At 44.4% G+C, this 21809-nt stretch overlaps 1 protein-coding gene across 4 annotated transcripts in view; it reads left to right on the top strand.

Moving 5' to 3' along the window:
* Flnb (filamin B) overlaps window positions 1-21809 on the top strand; it is a 147751-nt gene that overhangs the window by 111880 nt on the left and 14062 nt on the right. Inside the window, exons 26-42 of one of the 4 annotated variants that reach the window (XM_015494377.2) lie at window positions 591-683; window positions 1486-1609; window positions 2625-2781; window positions 3914-4103; window positions 5865-6112; window positions 9184-9255; window positions 9962-10064; window positions 10831-10971; window positions 13125-13253; window positions 14202-14375; window positions 15270-15428; window positions 15713-15916; window positions 16568-16720; window positions 16819-16941; window positions 19716-19982; window positions 20501-20638; window positions 21598-21713. In XM_015494377.2, coding sequence (XP_015349863.1) covers window positions 591-683; window positions 1486-1609; window positions 2625-2781; window positions 3914-4103; window positions 5865-6112; window positions 9184-9255; window positions 9962-10064; window positions 10831-10971; window positions 13125-13253; window positions 14202-14375; window positions 15270-15428; window positions 15713-15916; window positions 16568-16720; window positions 16819-16941; window positions 19716-19982; window positions 20501-20638; window positions 21598-21713 — 2591 coding nt within the window. The remainder of the gene's footprint in view (window positions 1-590; window positions 684-1485; window positions 1610-2624; window positions 2782-3913; window positions 4104-5864; window positions 6113-9183; window positions 9256-9961; window positions 10065-10830; window positions 10972-13124; window positions 13254-14201; window positions 14376-15269; window positions 15429-15712; window positions 15917-16567; window positions 16721-16818; window positions 16942-19715; window positions 19983-20500; window positions 20639-21597; window positions 21714-21809) is intronic. The other 3 variants (XM_015494381.2, XM_015494380.2, XM_015494382.2) reach the window with 3 other exon arrangements.

Genomic DNA, 21809 nt, shown 5'->3' with positions numbered 1-21809 from the left:
ATGCCTCCAGGCTCATGTAGAAAATTCTAGAATCTCTGAGAATGCTAGCTCTGTGGTATTGTGTGGTTCAGCCTCTGGGAGAGGAAAGAGGGTCTTTTGGGGAATGGGGTGGATTTTTTTTTTTTTTTCTCCACTGGCCTGCCCTGTTTGCAGTCTCGAATTTAGGATTGGTGTGGCAAGCAGGGTATTTGGGGACAAAACCCCAAACTGTGTTGAAACATGACCTTTTTGGTAAGTGACCGCATTCACATTCCCTCTTTTGGCATTTAAAATGTGCCTTTATTCTCATACACAATTCTTAAATAATCTGGATTTTTCCCCTGTTCTGTGTTCTTGGCTTCCAGGAGTGACAAATAGGGGGTTCCTCCTTTGAAGAGGAACCTTCTCCTTAATGGGGTTCAGCAGGAGGTTAGGCCCTTTGAAGCTCAGGGCAGAAGTGGTTTGGGGGAAATGAGGTCATGGGACTGGATTCCAATTCTGTGAAGTTACTGAGCTTTACTGTGCGTGCATGCATGTGTTTGTGTGAAAGTTTTACTTAGATATCTTCTTTTATCATGGAGAACTCTCAAGTAACAGCCTTTTAATTTTAGCTGATGAGATGGATTCCCAGTCATGGCGCAGCCCCTTGAAAGCCATTTCAGAGTTCTTTAAAGGTGACCCGAAGGGTGACTTTATGGAGACAGGTTTGCATTTTTCCATTGGGCTGCTGCTTTAAATTATGTAACCTAAATTCTTTTTGCTGGCCTTGCCTCTAAAGTTGGCTTGTAGCTGCCTCACTTGCTTTATTTAATGAGCATGCTATGCTTTGATTAGCCTACCCTGCCATTGACCGATCTTGACTCTCATGTTAAGGACTGCAATCTGGAATCTATGAACACAGTGCATGCCTTGATTATGCTTTAACGTGATCTCTAAGCATCCCCTACAGAAATCACATTGGAGGTCCCCTCATCCCATGAGATTGACACCCTCACCTGCTCTGTACCTATACCCCAGCATGCTAGCATTTTATAGTGGTCTTAGCTCAAAAATGATCACAGATCTTGACTGGCCATCCCATTGGTTAACTTTTGCTGTTCAGCGTTCTGGACTTTTGGGCACTTTCTCAGCTACAGAGTAAAAATTGCCACATCCCAAGCATGCCTAACCAGCTTGAAAGGATATAGCATATCCACAACATGTGCCTTCACCATACACCCTCCAGCAGCAAGCACAGGCAGTCTCCTTAATTATACTCTAGGGCAGACTGAGTGTACTTTAGCCAACCCCAAAAGCTAAAGGTGTCTCTTGGGGTCATTTCTGCAACCATGAATTGGGGATCCTGTGATTTCTTAGGCCTATGATTATGGCCTGCTTGCCTTTATGTTACTCATCAGTGGAAACCAATAGCTCTTGGGGATAGATGTGATGCTGTTTCAGACGCAGCCAAGGGTGAAGTGAATTGGAGGCCAAGCAGTCACTCAGACCTCTCATCTTTGTCCTCAGGTCTGGTGGAGCCAGTGAATGTGGTGGATAATGGGGATGGCACACATACGGTGACCTATACCCCATCGCAGGAGGGGCCTTACATGGTCTCAGTTAAATATGCTGATGAAGAGATCCCACGAAGGTAAGTGCCTCTCACCTGAGGCATGGATCTAAACCAGCCTTAAGCCCACCCAGCTGCAGGATTGGCTAGCATTGCTGTGGTAGCCCCACCCACCTACTTCATTCATCCAATCAGCAGATTTTATCCTGAACCTGTGTTTTCCACACACATTATACACTAGTTTGTTATTTGTGGTTCCCATCCTGCTGTCCTGCCTTTACTTTTATCCATCTTTAGTTTAAAAGCAAGCTGAAATTAAGAAGATGGGGAATTTTGGAAAAACAGGAATGTATTAGTTTACCAGAAGCTCCCATTTGGTAACTGTGCAAATGGTTTTCTCATTAAGACAAAGGTCTTTACCACTTCATTTGAGAGTCTGGTTGACAGTAAACATTCTCAGAAAGATGTTGAGTAGCAGCTTTGTTCCTTGTTTATACCAATACAAAAAATGTGTAAGTTCTTTAGCTCTGGAATAACATCAAAATTTTTTTTTAATCATGCCCCTTAAAATGGAAGACTTACCTCTAACCTTAATATATACATTTTATATGGAGATCAAAACATAGCTAGCTCTAGCTGTGTAGAAATTCATTATTTATGAATTACATTTGCATATTGCTTTACTTGTCGATTGTGTACCATGTAAAGCATACTAAATATAGAACAAGAATAAATATCATTATAGAATGAGATAAAATATTAAAGACTAGTATTCTTTCCATTTTGGTTACCATTGTCTTAGCATAATAAAAGTATTAAATAGGTTTAACCCCGAGTTTCCCAAACTAATTTGGGAGCCTGTCTTCCCTAAACTATTTATATTCCATGAAATGAACTCAGGGCAAGGCTGGTCTGGCATATGATGGCTACTACCTCATAATTCTAGATTTCTACTGGACTTAAGCCACTTTGATTAAACTCATTTTCTTATCTCCTATAGAAATACTCCTGTCAGTCCTAGTCTGGCTGTGTAAGAGAGGTCAGATGTGGCTGGACTGACCCATATCCTTACTGACGAGGGTATTTGTCTATCAAGTCCCTTTAAGGTCAAGGTTCTTCCCACATATGATGCCAGCAAAGTGACCGCCAGTGGCCCTGGCCTCAGTTCCTATGGGGTGCCCGCCAGTCTGCCCGTGGAGTTTGCTATCGACGCCAGAGATGCTGGGGAAGGCCTGCTTGCTGTCCAGATAACGGTAACCTTGAACTGTTTTTTTTGAGCCAAGCCTTATTAGTAAGACCTAATTTTCTCGCCAAGGATAAGAACAAGGGTTTTCATAACTAAAACCAGAACTGATGCAATTATTTGTTAGATTTTCCAAGAGTCACTGTATGTGTGGGAGAATAAGCATGCTCACCTGAGAGGCTTGCTTTATTTATTTATTTATTTATTTAGGTGGTGCTGGGGATTGAACCCAGGGCCTTCTGTTTGTGAGGCAAGCACTCTACCAACTGAGCTCTATCTCCATCCCAACCTGAGAGGTTTAACTCTGGGTATCACTTTGTAGTAAATCTCCTGTATTTTCATGTTACATCTCTGTTTTTATTTTTTAAATTACCTATTGGATCATTTGGGACTACTTTCTGCTATATATCCCAGTAAACCTCCAAATAAGTATGGCTTCAACATAAGATCATCCTCTCTTGGTAAAGAAGCCAGGTGGTAAGCCACTGAGGTATTCTATGGCTCTCCAAGGGAACCAGCTCCATCTCTGTGCTCCTCTGTCCTAATGTGTGGCTTCTGTCTTTAAGTTCTCCTCATGACCATGAGACTGTCAGTGCTCTGGCCATCAGATCTTCATGGCAGGCCAGGAGGAGGAAAAAGGGAAGATGGAGAAGTGGGGCGCTCTTCCAACTCAGTCAGCTATCTTAAGCAGCCCCGTCAGAAGACTTCCAGCCTGTCTCATTTGGTAGAAGTTAACCATCAATCACATGGCCATGTCTGGTACCAAGGATGCCAAGACATGGAGCTTTGTATTTTGGGGACTATGTACCTCGCCAAGAATGAGGGAGTCCTATTAGTAAAGGACACAGGGAGAGTAGATGAGTAGATGTAGCAGCATGTGAGCAGGAGATTCTCCCCTTAGCTCTGCATTTCATGCATTTGGAGCTAAAACATTATTTGTTTACTTAACAGATCATTGTGGCATGATCTGTGACCCTGTCCTCTGCCTACCAACACAGCAGAACAAGATTATATTAAGCCATCACTTCTGTCTCCTCCCACTAAAAGCACGAATCAATGAGCAAGATATGTCAAGGATTTCCATGAACTTGCTCTACCTGTTGGAAGCAATATCCTGAGTAGCATATCTCTTTTATCCACAGGACCAAGAAGGAAAACCCAAAAGAGCCACTGTCCATGACAATAAAGATGGCACATATGCTGTCACCTACATCCCTGACAAGACTGGACGCTATATGATTGGGGTCACCTATGGGGGGGATGACATCCCGCTTTCTCCTTACCGCATCCGAGCCATGCAGTCGGGTGACGCCAGCAAGTGCCTGGCCACGGGTGAGTGCAGGGTAACATTAGGGCCAGGAGGGTGGGTTGTGGAGTCAGAAAGTCAGGTTCTAGCCCTTCTCCGCCACTTAATAGCTGTGTTATCTGGGCGAGTTGCTCAATCTCTCTGAGCTTCAGTCATACATAGATTGAAGATCTATTTGGGGAACATTCAGGTTCAAGAAGTTCTTGCATGGGTCAGAGACTGTTCCACAGGATTATTGCAAAAATTAAGTGAGGGTGAGGCATGAAAAATGCTGAGCACAGTGCCAGGTTCACGGGAGCTATTTATTATATCACTTTTGAAGTGGCTATATTTATTGAGGTCTCAACTATGATGGTGACTCCCATGAGAAGCTGCAATTTTCTGCCTTCATGAGTAGATGGTTGAGTTATTTAAGATTCAGGAGCATTTCAGTTCAGCATCAGAGAAACACATGAAAGGATCTAGGGTTTTCCTTTCAGGAATTCTCCATGGATAACTGAGCCTCACTGTTCCTTCAATTTCTTAGGCATGAATAGTTGACTGTCATGGGCCTTTCAATTTGTAAGAATAGCTCCTGCAGCTCAGGGTTGCTGCTCAAGTAGATTTCAAAACATGAAATGAAATAGATTTGCTTCTCTTGGACCTGGGTTTTTTTTTTTTTTTCTTACTCTGGCTTTTAGGTCAGGGTTGTCAACTGCTCCTCTTGGCCCTTTTTGTCTTACTCATTGCAAAAATTAAGAAATTTTGAAATGTTGGCCAGATTGCCACCCCCATTCCTGTAGTGACCCTGACCCCTGACCCTAAAAGGGCATGTTAATGTGGGAAGGGGGTTTCTTTTTGCTTTCCAGACTCTGTTTCCTCCCTTAGCACAACCAGAGTCCTGAGCAGAATACTCTCCTCGACAGTGTGGTTCCTGTTGGCCGTATCTCTTGGTCTGTCCTTCATGGCCTTCCACAGATTGGCTCCAGTCTTCTCCTCTACCTACCCTCTGTGCAAATGTTCTTACCACTCCCTGATGCGCCTAAACTTCATGCTCATTTTTGCTGATGTGTTTTTAGTTTACACTTCTCTGTACTTTCTGATTTTATATAGATCCTGGGTAAAGGAGTGCCATAAGTCAGAGAAAGAGAATGGCTATTGTTTGGAAAGAGGTTACTGAAAAAATGCCTATCCTTCAGAGTTGAACCATTTTTTTCTTTTTTGGGGGAGTGAGGGGGGAAGATTGCCCTCTATCAATGCGGCAACTCTGAGATGTAAATTCTTAGAACCTTTGAATAGGTGGGAGGTGGAACACTTATCAGAAGAACGATTGATTATTTTATCTATGACTCAGTCCCTGCTCAGCCATTTCCATGGCAGATAGAGCTGTCATTCTTAGCACTGGCCCACATCTGTCTTGTTAGACTATAAGCATCTGAGAGGAGGGACTGTGTCTTGTTTCCCTTTGTATGGGCCTGGCTCTTAAGAGCATGCCTAGTGTGTTTGCTGATGATAGTCGACGTTCATCTCCATACCCTTGGACATGAGCAAACCAGGCTGTTTCCTTTGGAGCTGGGGGGGGACTCAGAAATGACAGTTGCTCTTATTTATGAAGGATGGGTGGGATATTCCTTAAGCGGCACCCACCCCCTCCGAAAAGTGATCTTTGGGAGAGTCCCATGTGGCAGCAGTTAAATGCCTAATATTTACAGCTACAAGCAGCACAAATGTGTATGATTTGTTCTTGGGCCTCTGGAGTATGTGTCCCTGCTCATGCTTCTATTATCTTCTCCTGAACCTTTCCACAGGTCCTGGCATTGCCCCCACTGTGAAAACTGGCGAGGAAGTGGGCTTTGTGGTGGATGCCAAGACTGCTGGGAAAGGGAAAGTGACCTGCACAATTCTTACCCCAGATGGTACTGAGGCTGAGGCTGATGTCATTGAAAACGAGGATGGCACCTATGACATTTTCTATACAGCCGCCAAGCCCGGCACTTATGTGATCTATGTGCGCTTTGGTGGTGTTGATATTCCAAATAGCCCCTTCACTGTCATGGTAAGTAAAATTCCTTCTCTAGAGTGTGCTCTTTTTAGCAGATATAGTAACAGCAGCCATTTGTTGAGCCCTGACTAGGATATCCTCTTCCACAGAGTCACGACCTCATAGAGCCCTAGCATAATCTCCAGAATCATAGAGACCCTTTAGCTCTAAGGTTTTGGGGGAATCTCATCAGCCACCAAAGTATCTATCATGCAGAGGGACTTGGACAATGCCCTGGCCTAAGCCCAGTTCAAAAAAGTTCTCTTGAAAAATACACTTTTATAAAACAGAAAGGAAAACATGACAGTTTTCACTCTGCTAGTTCTTCCTGTGTCTTCCTGCCTACCTCCATGGTTGGAGAAGAGAGAGTCCTGAGGCTTTTCTGTTTGCAGATTTGATTCTCTTATCTCAGGACTGAAAGTACCTGCAGTTGTTTTTAGGGAAGATTCATACTTTACATATTAGAGGGGAAACACCTTGTCTTTTTTTTTTTTTTTTTTAATAGTTGTAGATGGACAGCATGCCTTTGTTTTATTTATTTTTAATGTGGTGCTGAAGATCTAACCCAGTGCTTCACACATACTAGGCAAGCGCTCTGCCACTGAGCTACGGCCCCAGCCCAACACCTTGTCTTTTGAAGCAAGAAACATCTGGAATAGAAAGGAACCAGCATGTGAACATCTGGGCTAACTCATAACTAGAGTCTTTAATTTTCAATTTTTTGGTTGAAATAATCAAATCTTCCTCTAGTTAGGTTATTCCACCAGGAGTGGGGATAGAACTTTAGGAGAATTACCTTATGTAACCCTCAGGACCAAGCCTGTTGGCCCTTTTACAAATGAGGCACGCCTGGTCTAGACAGATACCAGGTGCCTTCCAGTCTCCCTCCCTATGCCCTTTGATGCAAGGAGCAGCCTCCATCCTCCACAGATTCATAGGCCCCTGATGACCTGGCCCTGCCCACAGCCTGCAAAGTGCTTTGTAATTATTTCTTGTTGTGCAGCGATGGAGAAGGACATAAAGGTTCCATTCCAAACAGAAGCCCGAGGACTTTCTTCCAAACAGTCTATAATCTATTATAGCTTTTTTTCTTTTCCCTTGACATTTGTATGTGTGTAAACATCATGCCAGAGGTCTGGAGGCTCTTTTCTATCTCAAGTATGTAAACACTTGTCAGCTTTGGATGTTGTCCATTGGGAGTGTTTTTCCCCTGCAGGGAAAAAAGCAGTGTAGCTCAAAAGTGTGTATCCTTATTATACAGAAGAGTCCCATTGTAGTTTTAAGAATCTGTTTTTTTTTTTTTTTTTTTTTTGTCCCTAGTGAGTTTTATGTTGTTAGAATTGGATGGAAGAGCAGCCTCCAAGTGAAGGTCGTGGCCTGGGGATAAGAGACTCCAGATTGATAAGGTCAGAGTGAGAAAATCAGGGTGTAAAACATTGGGAACCATCTTAGCAGGTGAATGAGAGAGGCTGAAGTTGAGGCTTTTAACTTGGTTAGAATAAATGTCCCCTGATCCTTTAGTAAACAGGCAAGGATACTTTGTGGATGTTCACTACCCCCTGACCACTGCTGAAGGTAGAAAGGCATGATCCCTCATGGTACCTGGTTTGGTACTTTATTCTCCCATTTCACACTTTCCCTAAACATTTCTAAATGAATGACTTCCACTGGATAAGTTTTCTGCCTTCCCTTAGAGGGTTAAAGGCAAAAGGACATGGGCACCTGGCACTGCATTGGTATCTCAAGGAGACCTGCAAGCTGATTCAGTTAGGTTCATCACATACATGCCCATGACATCATGGATGAGCAGTTTTACTGCCTGTCACTGTTGAGAAGTCCTAGATCAAAGGCCATAGTCTAACTCTTGGAAGATCTTTCTCTTGGCCAATGTAGCCCTGCATTCACCCCAACTTGAACAGGCCCTGCAAGGCCTGTTCCTAAACTAGCAGCTCACAAGGCCTGCAAACAGAGCCCTTCTTGCATATACCACAGCACATAAAAAGAGCTAACCTGAGCACAAGGCCCCTGTAGAAGAAGCCTTTGCTGCTTATTCTGTTATGACAAAAGAAAGATGTTGAGGGGCTACCTCTACATCGGGTCAGTTAGATCAGAAGCATGAAGTCTTGAGATTTTTAAAAAATGAATTTATTGTTGTTTGACTTCCTAATGGCTGCCAATCTTACTGGNTGTGGAATATGATATGTCAAGAAATTTGTAATGTTTTGAACAACCCACAATAAAAAATTTAAAAAAAAAAAATTAAAAAAAAAAAAATGAATTTATACCAGTGACTTGATGCTGAGACAGGAGGATCACAAGTTCAAGCTGGTCTTGGCAACATAGCAAAAACCTCAGCAACTTAGGAGACCCTGTCCCCCCAAAATAAAAAGGACTGGGGATATAGCTCAGTGGTAAAGTGCCCCTGGCTTAAATCTCTAGTACCAAAAAAAAAAAAGAAAGAATGAATTTATTAAAAAAAAAAAAAAAACCGAAGATATTTATCAAGTAAAAAGACCACTTCTTTCCTGACCCCATGCTTCAGAGAGGACTGGTGTCAGTTTTTCTCTGCTTATACAACAGATACCTCAGTTTTGTGCATGGGATCATAACATATGTTATTTTACAACTTGCTTTCTTTTTTCAATATGCCATAGATACCTTTCCACATTAATTAATCAATTTCAGTGCTTCTTCAGAATGGCCACTCAGTGTTCCCTTGGACAGTCTTATCACAATTTATTTGACCAAAGTATCTTACTGATGGATATTAGGTTGCTTCATTCTTTCACAAGTGGCTCCTAGTAGAATTCCCTGTGCACATCAGTCATCTATGGTGTCTCATGCCAGCATAGGCCTGCTAGAATTGGGATTCAGGGTTAAAGGACATGTGCATTTGACAATTAAAAAGAGAACACCAACTTGTCCTCTAAAAGGTAGTATGAATGTATCCTCCTGCTAGAGCAAGCCCCTTCCTGCTGTACCAGGTGGAGCAGTGGGGAGGAGGCAGCTCCCAGGTTGTAGCATTTGTTGAGTTACAATATCCCTCCAATGTGATTCCCAACTAATCTCCATTTGCCACTGACCAGGCCACGGATGGGGAAGTCACAGCCATGGAGGAGGCACCGGTAAATGCATGTCCCCCTGGATTCAGGCCCTGGGTACACCTTTGTTTTTGTTTTTTCTTTTTCCTTTTGTATTTCTGTGTTTACTCAACCTTCATTTCAGAAAAGCTGCCACCTGCTTAAGCCCTCTGGGTGTCCTGGTCATTGGTGTGTTCCTTCTACTGATCAGTCCATCATGATGATCCTGCTTTTTCTATAAGATCCACCTTTGTGTCAGCGTCCATGCTCCATGAATCGCCAGCCATCATGTCTGTGATCCCTCTTGGTGCAGTTTGTCTTCGTGTTTAAAGAGCAAGGTGGACAGTTCTCTGCAGGCCTCTTGCTGGCTCAGAGCTGCCACTTGTCCATTTGTTTTCTGTTCAGGGGCACAGCCACCTGCTGCTATTCTCTGGCACATAAAATGCACCTTCCTTTCCAGGCCACAAGCAACTAAACCTCTCCAGGTGGAGCCTCTTGGGACTTAGACATTGCTGTGTCTTACTTTTCCACTTTCTTATGGGCTCTGCTGGGAATTTTACAAGCAGGCTGCTGAGTGAATTTCTAGCTATTCATCAATGGGACTTCTCCAATCCTTCAAGTTCTGCTCTGGGCCCTTTGGTTAGTTAGACACAGTGCATAGGCAGCCATATCCCCAATCTTGGCCTCACTGACTTGCAGAATTCCCAGCAGCTCTGCTCCCTATAGCTTCATTAGCTCATTTTGTTGCCCACTTGACCAGGTGATCACTGCTTCCTGTTTTTAGGTAACTGAAGAGGCGTATGTCCCAGTGAGTGACATGAATGGACTGGGATTTAAGCCTTTTGACTTGGTCATTCCATTTGCTGTCAGGAAAGGAGAAATCACAGGTAAGCCTTCTTTGCATTGGGAGCCGAGAATGGTATTGGGGAGGTACCACTATCCCACAGACCTAGGATCCTTAACCCAGTGCCCCTGGTGCTTGCTCTGGGGCATAGTCCTGTATTACCTTCTTAAGAGAGCCTGTGATTCCCTCTAGGTTTAGAATTGCTATTTTAGATACCTCCTGACTGTTAGTTTCCTGTTCCCCCCTTTTCTTTCTGCCTTTTCTTTTTTTTTTTTTTTTAATATTTTTTAGTGTTGACAGACCTTTATTTTATTCATTTATTTATATGCGGTGCTGAGAATTGAACCTAGTGCTTCACACATGTGAGGCAAGCTCTCTACCACTGAGCCACAACCCCAGCCCCTCTGCCTTTTCTTATTTGCCCACTTTTCCAAATGCAGTTGATGCTGAGGTTGGTTATACAAGAGTTACTTTCTCTCCTTGCCCGTTTCTAATGCCAGCTTCTCTTTGAGTAAATGTTCTATTTATCCTTCTGGTTTTGTGGTCCTCTCAAATCCTATTTGAGCTTCTAATTTGCCAGTTGTAGAAACCCTTTACTTATGAGTTGCCTGCTGCATTTTTTGGAAGCCAAAGGGAACCAAAAAAAGCAAAATAGGTCTCCATTTTCCAGCTGTGGGACTTGGATGTTTTAGGCAGCATCAGTCTTCTTGGGTCTGAAAACCTGTGTTTTGAGGACGTTTCTGTGTTGCGCTCAATTTCTTGGAGAAAGTCACCATGAGCCCATTACCCTGTGTCCCTGTGCTCCACAGGAGAGGTCCACATGCCTTCTGGGAAGACAGCCACACCTGAGATTGTGGACAACAAAGATGGAACAGTAACCGTCAGATATGCCCCCACTGAGGTCGGGCTCCACGAGATGCACATCAAATACATGGGCAGCCACATCCCTGGTAAGTAGGATTCAGCAGCGTGGCCAGCAAAACCAGCAGGACTCTACGATTCAAGGACCTGAAAAGCTGGGGGGCTGGCAGACGTTCCAGGCAGGCCGTGCAATAAATGGTTCTCAGTGGCAGGCTTAGGGAATGCAGCCTTGGCATCCCTGTGAAACCAGGAAGCCTAGGATCCCAGCACATCCAGCCAGTTTCCCGAAGAGATGATGCAGCTCTGCCTCCTGGGACTCAGTGCAAGCCTTCAGGCCTGTGGTTGTTTGTCTTTGTTGCTACATGATGGAGTATGACCAGAGGTCAAGCTGGGAGAAAAATATGAGGCGCAGTGAGGGACTTTCCAGCCTGGCCTGCAGAACCCTGTGTGGTGTGGGCTTTGGGGCAGGGTCAGAGCAGGAACAGAAGGGTGGACAGCCTTGACGAGGAAAGCCAGCTCAAGTTTCGTGGCCATCAAACAACATAGTGCTAGTCTTGTTCTTTTTTTTTTTTCTTTTGTCTTTGTTCAAATATTTTTTAGACTCATTTTTTGAGTAAGTAGCATATTCACATGGTTTAAAAACAAAAGCCATGTGGAGAACTCTTCCCCACCCACCCACTCATTTCTTCCATCTACCCTCTTCTTGAATATATTAGTGATTTCTTATGCTTGATTTCAGGATATTTTAAGAAATGGATTAGGCACCCCCACCTCCCCATAAACATAAATAGTAGCGTCTGTACACATTTATCTATCTTTGCTCTTTTCATCTCTCACATGGACCTTCACCCTGTTTGGATGAGCCATTATATATGTGACCAATTTCCTTTCAGAGGGCATTTTGGGTTCCACCTTTTAGCTGTCACCAGTCTTTTTACATCCATCTTCTCACATTTTTCACTGGGTACTTGTGGGAGTTAGGCCTTAGAGGTGTGGGACACAGGTGCTGTCTTCTGTGGGTTGGCTATATCTTGCCAAATTGTCCTTCCTGGGGGCTACTCCATCCATACCCCCACCAGCAGTGGAGGAGAGCACCTGCCTCTTCACAGTATGGACAGGGAAATGTGCTTTCAGATTTTTGGATCTTTGTGAGTATGAAGTTGAGGAAAGCAGTATCTCAAAGTTGCTTTATTTGCATTTCTCTTGTGAACCAGATCAAGCAACTGTCCATACATTTGAGTGCTGTTCGTATTTCTTTTGCTGTGAACTGAACATTTCTATCCTTGGTCTATTTTTCTATTTGGTTACTGGCCTTTGTCATATTGATTTTGGAGTACAATGTAAATATTGGAGAAATTAGCCCTTCATGATAGCAGTTGCTAATACTTGTCTGAGTTTCGCATTTCCTTTTGTTTATGTTGGTATGTATGCATGATATTTAAAAAACAAATGTATTATCTACATCTATTTAAATATTCTAGAGATACAGATGGTAGAGAGAGTAAGAAAATGTCTTTCTCACATTGCCTTTCTACTCCCTGCCTGGGTAAATCAGATGTTTCTCTGTATCCCTGCTAACATGCATACAGTTGTGTTCTGTTTTGTTTTTGAAAGAAAGACAAATTGGTATTAATATTATATAGCAACTTACTTTTTCTCTTTTTAACACAACCTACTATAGATAATCTCTCAAGTTAGAACACAAAAATCTCTCTCTTTTTTATTTTTAAATGGCCAACGAATAGACCTATTTCTCCTGTATCGTTGGACACTGGGGTCTTTTCCTGATTTGCATGTGAACACTGTGGGAATTAAAGTGTTCTTTGCATAGGGCTGGGAATGGATCCCCACTGTGGGATCCATTACTATCTCCCTAGATCAATAAGGACTTTCGTTTTGAATGGCACAGGCAAATGGCCTTCCAAAAAAGACTTTTCCAGACCTTTCCCTCTAGTAGTAGATCATTTCCTCTCATACAGTGCAGTGATTCCTCTGCTTTAGCCACTGGCCCCCAACCCCAGTCTGGAGTAGCCCTGGGCACTGTTTTTCTCTTGTGAAGGAATGATACTCATTTGACCCCCTCAGAGTCCTAATGTGGTGAGGCAAGGCATCTCCTTTTATCTTCCGCCTCTCCTCAGGAACCGCCTGTGGTTGGGTGAACTAACATTAAAATACCTGTCATCTGAGTGTTCGTTTATCATCTAATGAATTCCAATTTTGTGTTTTTCTTTGGCAAACCCAGAGAGCCCTCTCCAGTTCTATGTGAACTATCCCAACAGTGGGAGCGTTTCTGCATATGGTCCAGGCCTGGTGTACGGAGTAGCTAACAAAACGGCCACTTTCACCATTGTCACCGAGGATGCAGGAGAAGGTACTGGGTGGTTTACATGTTTATGTGCTTCTGACCTTTCATTTGGGGAGTTAAGTGGACATGATTCCAGGGAAGCTTTTTAAAATGAAATTATTACCAGGTACTGTGGCACACACCTGTAGTCTCAACACTGGGAGGTTGAGAGGGGAGGATTACTTGAACCCAGGAATTTGAGACCAGCCTGAGCAATGTAGCAACACTTTGTCTCCAAAAAAAAAAAAGAAAATATTGAGTAGTAATATTTGCATTATCTTTTCTCTCACATAGATCTATGTATCCTTTAGGTCGACTCTGTCTTCTACCTATTACAGAATTTCTTTTTCTGGGGACAGAATCGATGGCTTTGAGCATGCTAACCAAGCACTCTATCTACCACTGAGCTATATGCTCAGTATTCCAATACATACATTTTTGAAGTCCTGTGTTCCAATTAAAATCAAATTTGTACTATGAAATATTTTATATGACTCACCTGGAATTAACATGCTTTTGTTGAAGATGTTCTTCTTGTCCTTTTTGCACATGTATCCACAGATCCTCCTGTAAGTTACTTTAGCGACTCATTCTAGTTAAAGCTCCGTGCCCATGTCCTCTGTATTTCCTAACCTGTGGTTCTAGTGGATTTCTGTGATGGTGTCTAGCTAACAGGGATAGAATGTGTGTGGCACCACCCTGTATGTGTTACTGACCTACAGGGCTCCATGTCATTCTTGTCCCACACATCCTGAAGAGTTAGGGGTTACTAGAGAGAACCCAAGGCAGACAATGGGATGTCTGCCCAGTGAGCTTTTCCCTCTTGTAAATTGCTTCTTTGTTACCTAGGCCCCTTGTACAGCACACACATGGAGTGTGTCAGCCTGTTGTCCTTGGCATCAGGGTTGCCATGGCTAAGTTGTCACTGTGGAGACAAAGTCTCTTAACTGCCCTCCCTCCCTGGTTCATTCACAGGTGGTCTCGATTTGGCTATTGAGGGACCCTCGAAGGCAGAAATCAGCTGCATTGACAACAAAGATGGGACGTGCACCGTGACCTACCTGCCTACACTGCCAGGCGACTATAGCATTCTGGTCAAGTACAATGACAAGCACATCCCTGGCAGCCCCTTCACAGCCAAGATCACAGGTAGGTTCCCTGGTTTGCTAGGGTCGTCCTCATGGGACGATATACCTGCCTCAGACAGCCATTCTCTCTGCATGAGACCAGGGGTGGCAAGCTGTATCTGTCTGAATTTAGGTTTCATAGAGACTCTTTGGAGGAGCATCCATGGTGTAAGTCCACCTTCAGGCAGGCTAAATTCTTCCCTTCACTGATAACCTAGGGAAAAACAAAAGCTACCATTTCGAGGGTGATTATTTTATGCCAGTATAACTTCATCATGCAAAGAACAAGCCCTCAGAGAGAGGCATGCAGACAATACTGCATGAGTACAATAGTTCAGAGAAGTCCAGCATCACTACCAGGCAGTTTTTCTGTTCTCCATTTTATAGATGAGAAAACCATGGCTTGGTAAGGTAGTAGCTTAGTTGAGTTCTCGTGTGGGTATTCTAAGATTCAGGATAAGTTATCCTATTCCAAAGCTCATGTTCCTAACCTCTATTCCACCTGCTGGGTTTGGTTCTAATTTTCAGTGGGTTATAAGGAAAAAATACAAGTTGAGGTTCATGTCCCCGTGGTGTTTCAACCTGTCTGAAGCAGTCAGTAGCCCTCTGTGGACCACGATCAGTGCGTCCCTGAGAAATGCCAAACCATAACAACAGGTGGGAAGTGCCTTCCATTTCCATTCAAAAAGTGGCCTATAAGGATCCACATCCCCAGCTCCTGCCAGCTCCTAGTCTTCCCTTGAACCAGGCATGAGTACCAATCATTCTTTGTTGGTCCTGTGTGCTCATGGTCAGAGCCACATTTTGTCACTTAACTGGGTATTTAATTCTTACCTGTTAATCTGTCAGTGGCATTTGGAGTGAGGGCTTCCATGCAGCCACATGTAACAGGAGCCTTGTTGGGGCTGTTTCCCAGATGACAGCAGGCGTTGCTCCCAGGTGAAGTTGGGCTCAGCTGCTGACTTCCTACTTGACATCAGTGAGACTGACCTCAGCACACTGACAGCCAGCATTAAGGCACCATCTGGCCGTGATGAGCCCTGTCTCCTGAAGAGGCTGCCCAACAACCACATCGGTGAGTGCCTTCCAGGTGGTGAGCTCGGACTCATGGCTGGGGGATGGGCTCCTGAGGTGCTTTCTTGGTGGCACATTGGAGTGTGACATGGTAAACTTGTTGGGTCGCATGCATGAAGAAAGTCTTCGTTCTGATATTGACACCCTTGGATACTCTGGGTTGTTGTAAATTTAGGAAGGAAATTGTCAATTACAATTTTGAGAATATGACATTCCCATTTCTCCACTTTCTCTCCTCCATCTCCTTCTTTCCTCTTACATACCTCAATGTATGTTTTGGTCCAGGCATCTCCTTCATCCCCCGGGAGGTGGGTGAACACCTGGTCAGTATCAAGAAGAATGGCAACCATGTGGCCAACAGCCCTGTGTCCATTATGGTGGTCCAATCGGAGATTGGTGACGCACGCCGAGCCAAAGTCTACGGCCGAGGCCTGTCAGAGGGCCGGACTTTTGAGATGTCTGACTTCATTGTGGACACAAGAGATGCAGGTCTGTGGCATGGTTCCAGGGAAAATATCCAGAACTTGTAGGAATTGGCTTTTTTTTGCTCAGTCTGCTTCATTTTCATCCTACCAACTCCCTTTTCTCTCTGAATAGTCTTTAAACTCAGAGAGGTCCTTGAGGGTCCTTTTACCTACATAATCATTTAAACCTCATGACCATGGAATGAGAACATACTTGTTTTATAAATAAAGAAACTAAGGTTCACAGGGCTTATACCTGCATTTACTCCTGAGATTTGAACCCAGATCCACAACAACTCACAGACCTGTGTTTTATTGCCTATACTGCCCTCAGTTTATTCTTCTCATGGTGAGTCTCCTGGTTTTACCCTAAGGTGTAGAATGTTGGGCCAGGTGGCCAAGGTAGTATTCTCCTGACTGGTTTCATGGACATGGTAGATGTTCATGAGGAAGGAGTCCTCTGGATAAAGCCTTGTTCAGCAGTTTAGTCACTGCATGACTTCTCAGAGGCTTTTAAACTGCTCTCCTGTCCCAGGCTTTCCAAATAGGGCTGATATTACTTTCTGCTGTCTAGAAATAGTTTGCATTTCAGGGGTCAGATGTCCCTTCTATAGTCAGTGGGCTCCCACTTGTCAGGGAGTTGCTATCAGAATGGCTGGGGGCTGCTGTGTTGCAGGTTATGGTGGCATATCCTTGGCAGTGGAAGGCCCCAGCAAGGTGGACATCCAGACAGAGGACCTGGAAGATGGCACCTGCAAGGTCTCCTACTTCCCCACCGTGCCTGGGGTTTACATTGTCTCCACCAAATTTGCTGATGAGCATGTTCCTGGTACGTGTTACATCTGTCCTCCTTTTCTGGTGCTTGGGATTTCTGTAAATGCTGTGCCTGGCCTCTGGGCACTCATGAGCACCTTGTTGGTTTTTCAGGAAGTCCATTTACTGTGAAGATCAGTGGCGAGGGAAGAGTCAAAGAGAGTATCACCCGGACCAGCCGGGCCCCCTCAGTGGCCACTGTTGGGAGCATCTGCGACTTGAACCTGAAAATCCCAGGTGGGTGCATGGGATCAGGGCATAGTAGTAGGCACCACAGAAAACCAATTCCAGGCCTAGCTCAGAACGCGTTACCCAAGTCAGCTCTGGTGACCTTTTTATTTCATTTCATTTTTTTTTCAATATTTATTTTCACAGATGCCTAATTAAGAAAAATAAATTTATTTACCTGCTATCTTTCTCTTCTTCCAAATGAAAATGGCTTTACTGTGTTACATGGGCAGAACATGGATATGCTTTTAGGTTTACTATTTGCCAAAAAGAATAATGTCAGTGACAGCACTGGTCACACTTCTAGATACAGATGCCAGTGTCTGGAAGGATTGAAGTGACATTGGCCCTGCAGTGGCCTTCTAACATTTCTACTCATCTCTTTCATGCCTAAAATTAGGAGGAGGGCTGTACCGCAAAACTGGGTGGGCCACATCCAGCCCTTTGGCAATGAATTTTTCCTCGTGGTGCCAATGAGCAGTAAACAGGCCACACAGTCTGTCTGGAATGTGGTTCTAGTTCTTTCTATAGGGATCCTCCCAAACAAAATTCATGGTGTCAGTGAGAGTTCTGAGCTCCTCCACCTATAAGCTGGCATGCACTGATTCTGCAGAGAAGGAAAATCAAAACTTGGGTGTGATCTCCTTGAAAGAGGACTGGTTTTCCTGTTCCTAGTATATTGTGCATCTATTTACTCTGCCTTCTCGGCTGTAGTTGGTAGGGTCTTCTTGGGTAGGCACATCAATGTTGGGTCACATGGGAATGTGTGAAGAAGCCTCATTACTATAAACTCAAAACAAGATCACTTTAAGCTGGGCATAGTGGTGCACACCTGTAATCCCAGTGACTCCAGAGGCAGAGGCAGGAGGATCACAAGTTTGAGGCCAGCCTGAGCAACTTAGAAAAATCCTGTCTCAAAATAAAAAGAGCTGTAGGCGTAGCTCAGTGATAAAGTGCCCCTGGGTTCAATCTCTAGTACCAGGAAAAAAATTAAAAAACAAGATCACATTAGAAGAGTTGTATAGATTGTTTTGTGATTGTAAAAAGTGCATATGTCCCACATTGGAGGGAGAATGCATGGCCAGAAGGGGGATTGCTGGGTGGTACATTTCATATGTAGCCATGACTTGGCTGATGGCCCTCCAGAAATGTATTGGTGCCCATTTCTACATATTTTCCAACAGCACTGCCTGTCCTTCTCACTTTGGCCAACCTGATGGAAAAACACAGTATCTGGTTTTCATTTTCATTTCTTGAGTTATTAGTGATGAGGACTGTGTTTGCATTTGCTTTGTGTTTCTGATTTTGCAAATTATCCATTCTGTTCTTTTTTGCTTATTTATTTCTTGGAATTATCTTTGTATTAGTGTGGATGCTTGTTCTTTGTCTTAAGTCTCTTGATGACTTTGTTATTCTTTTTGGTTACTTGGTAGCAGATGACTCTGGGAGGACACACAGTTCCCCTCATTACCCACATGGTCCCCTCTCCTCTGTTGGGGTGGCTCATCAGCTTCCAGATATCCTCAGGACCCAGGCTTTGGGCAGGGGGGAGGGGATCTCTTGGTCAGTTTGGATTGCTATAACATTGTAAATGAAGGACTACCAGCAGACATTTACTTCCCATGGTTGGTCAAGACTGGAAGTCTGAGATCAGGAACCAGCATGATTGGGTTCTGGGGAGGGTGCTCTTCTAGGTTGCAGATAGCTGCCTTCTTGTATCCTCCTTCTTGTATCCTCCCATGGTGGACGGCAGAGAGAAGCAGACTCTCCCAGCTCTTTTAAGGGGACTAATTCCATCCTGAAGGTTCTCCTTTCATGACCTCATCAAATCCTGCTTTTTTCCTGTAGGGCCCCACCTCCTAAAACTACTACACTGCGGGGTAATGTTCAACATGAATTTTGGAGGAACATAAACATTCAGTACATAACCTGGGATGACCTCTCCTCAACCTCCCTTCTTTCTCTGTCCTCAGGATTCAGAGTCACGAACTCCTCAACCCAGATCCTGTAGGGCCGGAGGGTGCAGTTTCATATGGGCTGTAGGTGATGGTAGTGCTCAGTGTCCTGTGTGTCCCCTGCCTGCCTGTCTCCTTCACATTGGCACAGGCACAGTTGTTAGCATGATGCGAGCAGCTCACAGCGTACATGTGGTCTACACCCTGGTGCTGGTGACCGAGGTATCTTGTGGCCTCTGTCTGATCTTCAGTCTGAAGCTTTTGCTTCTGAAAGCTTTTGCTCGCGCATGGTTTTCCCTTTGCCATTGGGACTGACACGTGTTCACCTTTGTCTCTAAATGCATCTGGTGTTATTGCCTAGAAGAAATGCAAAGCTTCTTGACAGTAAAGGATGAAGACCCTTGTGTTTTCTACCCTTACCTGCCTGGTGGAGAAGAACTATCCAAGCATGACAGATGGCCATGTCACCTTTGTTCTGGATGTACCCGAGCTCCTCTGGTGTTTTATTTATATGTTGCAGCTCAGTTCCTGGTTTGAAACTGTCACATCAGATTAACTCAATTCCAGCCAGGAAGGCTGTAAATATACTTGATAGGGCAAGAAGTGTCAGTACCCTAGAATGCAATCTGCACTGGGTGCCTGAAGGGCCCCACCCACTCCATGCTGGCCACAGGAGGACAGGCCTCCAGCCGGAAAGGGAGGGGGCCTAGCACCCTATGTCCACCAGGCTGCACCTGCCATGCCTTCTGCTGCTACCCTGCATGTTCCACTTGCCTCTGGCCCTTGCTCTAATCCTCCTTTTTTTCCCAACCTCTTGCCTCCTTTCAGAAATCAATAGCAGTGATATGTCGGCCCATGTCACCAGCCCCTCTGGCCGTGTGACTGAGGCAGAGATTGTGCCCATGGGGAAGAACTCACACTGCGTCCGGTTTGTGCCCCAGGAGATGGGCGTTCACACGGTCAGTGTCAAGTACCGTGGACAGCATGTAACCGGCAGCCCCTTCCAGTTCACTGTGGGGCCACTTGGTGAAGGGGGTGCCCACAAAGTTCGGGCAGGAGGCCCTGGCCTGGAGAGAGGAGAAGCAGGAGTCCCAGGTGAGCATTCCAGCAGCTTGGAGGAGACTGAGAGTTGTTGGGGATGATAACCTGCACCCCTGGCTCTAAAGGGAAGACTTCTCATGGATGGCATTCAGGGACATTCCTTATTCAAGGCTTCTGTGGCTAAGTAAGTTTGAGAATTGCCTAGAGCTAAATAGGCTTCCAGGACTTCTCAGAGTCTATAACTTATTAGTGTGGATCTGAAGCTCTAAGAGGGTCTGATGTGCTATGGAACACACTAGAATGCTGCAAAACCAGTGGTCAGGGTCTGTTATTCCCATCCTTTTCTGGCTTCATTTGAGTGTATTCAAAAGATGCCAATTATATGTGAACTTAGTAATCATGGGCAGTGCTTAGGAGACAACAGGGATGGCCCTTGGTTGGATCCTGCCTAAGGTTAGAGAAAGAGGAAAGGGCTGGTGAGGGACTAAACCAAGCACTACAGATTTGAACAGGTAGAGGGGCTGGGGCTGTCCTGGGCTCAGTCATTAACCCAGTGTTTTTTTTACTCTCAGCTGAGTTTAGCATCTGGACCCGGGAAGCAGGTGCTGGAGGCCTCTCCATCGCTGTTGAAGGTCCCAGTAAGGCCGAGATTACATTTGATGACCATAAAAACGGATCATGTGGTGTGTCTTATATTGCCCAAGAGCCTGGTATGTATTCAAGGGTTCACTGAACACATTTTGCCTATTCAGAGATGGTTAAGTTACAAGGAAAAGAAACCCATCTAACTCAAGTATCCAAGGCATTTGTGGGAGGAGGCACAATAGAGAGCTTTCTAGAAAGCCAGTTGCAGAAAATAACTGGGTCTCAACGGGGTGAGGACTCTTGTTATCATTATCTTTCACAATTCTTTCTCCATTGGCATATTTTCTTTTTGCTTTCTTTCAAATGCTTCTGTCAACTCATGGCCCATGACTGGGACATTTGCCCCAGGATAGTGGCCTAGGTGTCTAAGTTCCCTAGAGCAAGGTTCGTCATCTTTTGTGTCACAGGGACCCTTTTGGCATCTGGTAAAGTATATGGGGTCTGTTCTTAGGATGATATTTTGAAACAAAATATATTAGGTTATAAAGGAAATCAATTATATTAAAATGTAGTTATCAAAATTAAAACATAGGTATTGATAGTTATCAGATATGCACCATAACAATATATGTTTCTCTTAATACATTAAATCATAAGATTTAGTGATGGTATACTAATGAGCTTAATTTCAAAGTAGTGATCAGTGCAAATGATATATCAAAATATCTATAAAACTTAAAATGGTATAAAAAATACCATTTTTGTTGGTGATAAGTCCAGGTACTTATCCTGTGCTGTGATTTCTTATTGACATTTATAAAGACTAAATTTCATTAAAGATGTGATTTTCCTCCCCCATTCGAGTCTGTGGATCTCCTGGATTCTCTGCATAGACCCTTTGGGGACCCTGTGGGCCTAACCCTGCCAAATTAAGAAAATTATACTGACTCTTTCATTTAGCTATGGCCCTGGAGCAAAGCTGTATCTCTCTGAAGACATTTTATTCCTAGCTAAGAAGCCAGAGGCCACTCTGGAGGTGCCTTTTCAGAATCTGTGAAATGATGGAGCTTTCCTATCCCTACAGGTAACTACGAGGTGTCTATCAAGTTCAATGATGAGCACATCCCTGAAAGCCCCTACCTGGTGCCCGTCATCGCACCCTCTGACGACGCCCGCCGCCTCACTGTTATGAGCCTTCAGGTGAGACGCAAGGAAGCATCCGTCTCCTTGGCCACAGGCCAGCCAGTGAGACCCCTGGACTCCTGAGGCCTCTTCAATCCCCCCTTGGGTGCCAAG

Source organism: Marmota marmota, unplaced genomic scaffold (assembly GCF_001458135.2).
Source record: "Marmota marmota marmota unplaced genomic scaffold, marMar, whole genome shotgun sequence".
NCBI classification, from domain to species: domain Eukaryota; kingdom Metazoa; phylum Chordata; class Mammalia; order Rodentia; family Sciuridae; genus Marmota; species Marmota marmota.
This window is presented reverse-complemented; position numbering and strand designations above follow the sequence as displayed.